The sequence below is a fragment of the Seriola lalandi genome, unplaced genomic scaffold, assembly GCF_002814215.2.
Source record: "Seriola lalandi dorsalis isolate HSWRI2012SDOR001 ecotype SW California unplaced genomic scaffold, Sedor1 jcf7180002054580, whole genome shotgun sequence".
Taxonomy (NCBI): domain Eukaryota; kingdom Metazoa; phylum Chordata; class Actinopteri; order Carangiformes; family Carangidae; genus Seriola; species Seriola lalandi.
The window spans coordinates 1096780-1100266 of record NW_019525133.1 but is presented as its reverse complement, the minus strand read 5'-3'; the positions used below and the strand labels follow the sequence as shown (position 1 = coordinate 1100266).

General features: G+C 40.2%; 1 protein-coding gene across 1 annotated transcript in view; it reads left to right on the top strand.

Annotated features, from left to right (window-relative positions):
* Positions 1-3487, top strand: part of bicc1a (BicC family RNA binding protein 1a) — a 54804-nt gene that overhangs the window by 14893 nt on the left and 36424 nt on the right. Inside the window, exon 2 of the mRNA XM_023418094.2 lies at positions 2421-2467. Coding sequence (XP_023273862.1) covers positions 2421-2467 — 47 coding nt within the window. The remainder of the gene's footprint in view (positions 1-2420; positions 2468-3487) is intronic.

Below are 3487 nucleotides of genomic sequence, written 5' to 3'. Positions count from 1 at the left end.
AGAGAGGGGAAATGACATGCAGTAAAGGCCGTCCGATGCGGGACTCGAACCGGGGCCAACTGCAGCGAGGACTTTAGCCTCTACACATGGGGCGCCTGCTTAGACCACTACGCCACACGACGCCCCATTACTGTAACTTTTAAACAAAAATTCAGAGGCTCTTGAAGCAGCTGAGCAAAGCATCCGACTTTGTCATTTCCCCATCTGTGACAGTTTCCATCTGTTGATACTGCTGCTCTTTCATGGGAGTCACAACAGGAGGAGTTTTCTTTGACGAGTGTGTCCAAAGCAGGTAATGTGATGTGGAGTATTGAACTGGATATTGTCCTGTTACGACTGAGGCTGTGCTGTAGATTAAGCAGGATAAGAATGACAGAAGGGTGATTGTCGGTGGTTGGAACATTTTTCATTTCTTTGACTGCTTTATGAAAACTGACTCTGACATGCTGTGAAATTATTGTACATTGTACATTGGACATCAGTTTCTAATATACTGTACATCCTTATTAAATTTCCCTTAATTCATCTTTTATCAGTGTAATGGAGTGCTGAGCATTTGATGTACACAAATTTAATTTGAAATTAATTTACCTTTGAGCCCAGGCAGACCACTCTGCATGTCTTCGTAAACTGTGGCTTGCACTTGTTTACTGAGCAGCCTGTGTAAGTACAAACACGTGTTAGATGCTCATGATGCCGGAATTACTGCATCGCTACAGGCCATAACGTCGGCTCTGGTTGAAAATGAAGCTGGTCAAGGAGGGTTTTCATTTTCTCATTTTGTTCCTTGAAAAGTGGTGTTGATGGGGAAAATCATAACAATGCCTTCCCACATCCAGGTTTCACATCATCGTCTTATCTGTGTGTATCTGCATGCTTTCTACACACCTTCTAAGTTGCTAGATTAGCTCACTTTCAAGGAAGAATTTCCCATTGTGACTCATACTTACAGTGATGACATGTTTTCAGTCTGGCGGAGAAAATGTCATTATTAGTCATCATTGAAACAAAAGTACTAATAAAGAGATTCTGTCTCTCCAAATCAGCCTTCTTTGCCCCTGAACTAATATTTTGCAGATATACAGTAAGTTCACAATACACCAAAAAAAGTCATTTTTTTGTGTTTTTGTTTTTGTGTGTGGTTGCAAAGAATATTTTTGAAGTATAGTGTGCAGGGCAGGGACTAATAACTTTTTTCTATATCAATTAATCTGTGAATTATTTTCTGCTCATCACATTTTCCTAAAGCCCGAGGTGACGTTTTGCAGTCAAAATCACAAAGATATTGAATTTACTGCCACATACGAAAACCAGCACATCATTACAACTGAGAAGTTGAAAGTAGAGAATTTTTGGTTAATTGGTTATCAAAATAGTTGCTGATAAATGTTCTGTCGAACGACTACATTTTCTTCAGCTTCATCCAGACATGAAAAGACCTTAATCACTTTATGATGAAAGTATAAAAATAATAAAAATAAACGAGTTCTCTCCTTCAAATGAAACAAAGCAGGATTTTGGGTTTCTTTTAGTCATGATATCGTTCTCGCACCAAGTTCAGCATTTATGACTGAGCTGTATAACCCACATCGACTCTGCTGTTGCTCCTGACCCAGATTTGCACAGACAGCAGCACATCCATCTCGGGAACGTTGGCTGAAACGCATCATTAAACCTTCCCTGTACTCCCAAATGACAGAGGAACATGAGAATCCTCCTTGGAGAGCAGATATGTATTTTGTATCAACAGAGCTGCCACAGCTTGAAGGACTTGCAGATGTGTTTTTAGTGACTACAGGTCTGACTTACTTTGGTAGTTGGCCCTCTGTTTCTCTGCAGCTTACTGTATCATCTGAGGGAAGTTTCTTGGCTTTTTTACCCGGTCTGAAAAAGGCTTTAAAACAACAGGGCTCTTCTTAGTGCTTATTTTGTTTACAGGTTGTTCACAAGTTTTCATATACTGCTGTGTAGTTCCCAGAGCGGGAAGTGTACAGTGTGCTGACAGACAAATTTCAAAAGTGTTAAAACCTCTTTTAAGACGTGTGAAACTGACACCAGTTGACCCAAGTGTGGTATGAAATATTCCATTAACGGCTACTGTAAAAAGCCCAAATATTTTCACAGTATCCATCAATTTGTTACACGGAAGCTGTGTCCAATCTCTTGGATTATAGAAAATGACTTGGAACATTTTATTCCATTCCTGCAAATGAGCAGCATGAGTAGCTGTGCCAAACACAATATCCAAAGAAATGGAGATCCACCATAAACACAACTCTGAGTGAAGATACCGTAACATTTTGAGGAGACCGGATAATCTGTGTGATTTGGCTGTGTTGAGGTTACATTGTGTATTCAAAAACTGAGTGGCTCTGTGTGGTTTTATGAATTTATTTTTCTCTTTCTCTGTCTCACTCTAGCTGCCTCTGAGGGGAGAGTCAATGGCGGGGAGGATTTCTTTCAGAAGGTGAGTGTGTAGTCTGCGCTTGGGATAGTGTTTGCTTTGTCTCTGGGTTGCGTTCAAGCCCACTGAGCAGCGCTTCTCCCTTTGGTAAGGGAGCAGATGTCAGGTGCTCCTCCAGTCACTCGCAATTACAAATCAAAACAAACAAAAACAATGGAACGAAAGTGACGTGAAATCACTCCGGGGCTCTGATCCTATAACGCAGCTGACACAACACTGTGAGCCTTTCTCACTTACATAATGTACCATAATACGCCTGATCATCTCTACAGTTTAGGAAGAGAGACTGATCAGTCCAGTGCTGCCTCACTGGTTTTTCTTTGTCACTGATTTAATTAATGTCCAGAAGCTTCATTATGTGCAATGAAATAACGATTTGCCTCAGTGATCTTAAATAATCTTGAATGGGATTTTTTTTTTTTCCACTGCTTGCTCACATTGTCCTCACTGATCAGTCAAGTGTGTGACCCTGCCTGGTTTTAAAGAGTTGGTGTAGTTTAAATAGTTCCTTTTGTGAATTAATGGTCTTTTCATACAAGTCATAACTACAAAGATTAGTTTTTAGCAAGCACATGTCCTATTAAAGCCTCCATGTCTCTAACAATGAAATCATTTCCGAACATTCATTCATCACGCAGCAGTGAGTTTCCTTTTATTTGTACAGCGAGTCCTGACCAATATAAACCTCATAAAACAATGATCCTGGTTTCCCCAATTAGACAGTTAGAAACTGATGCTTTCATACATATGTAATGAGTCATTTTTATTTATCAGTTAACATCATACAAAGTGCAGTAAACAGAAAGCATTTAAATCAAATCAGTATTTAGGTGTGACTGTCCTTTTCGGCTTTACAACAACACCACTTCTCCTTTTTTAAGGTAGTTGGCAGGTTGTTCCAGGCATCTTGGAGAACTTGCCAACTTGTCTGGGTCTTCATGTGATGCCAGACTGACTCCATGATGTTGAGATCAGGGCTCTGTGTGGTGTGTGTGTGTGTGTGTGTGTGTGTGTGTGTGTGTG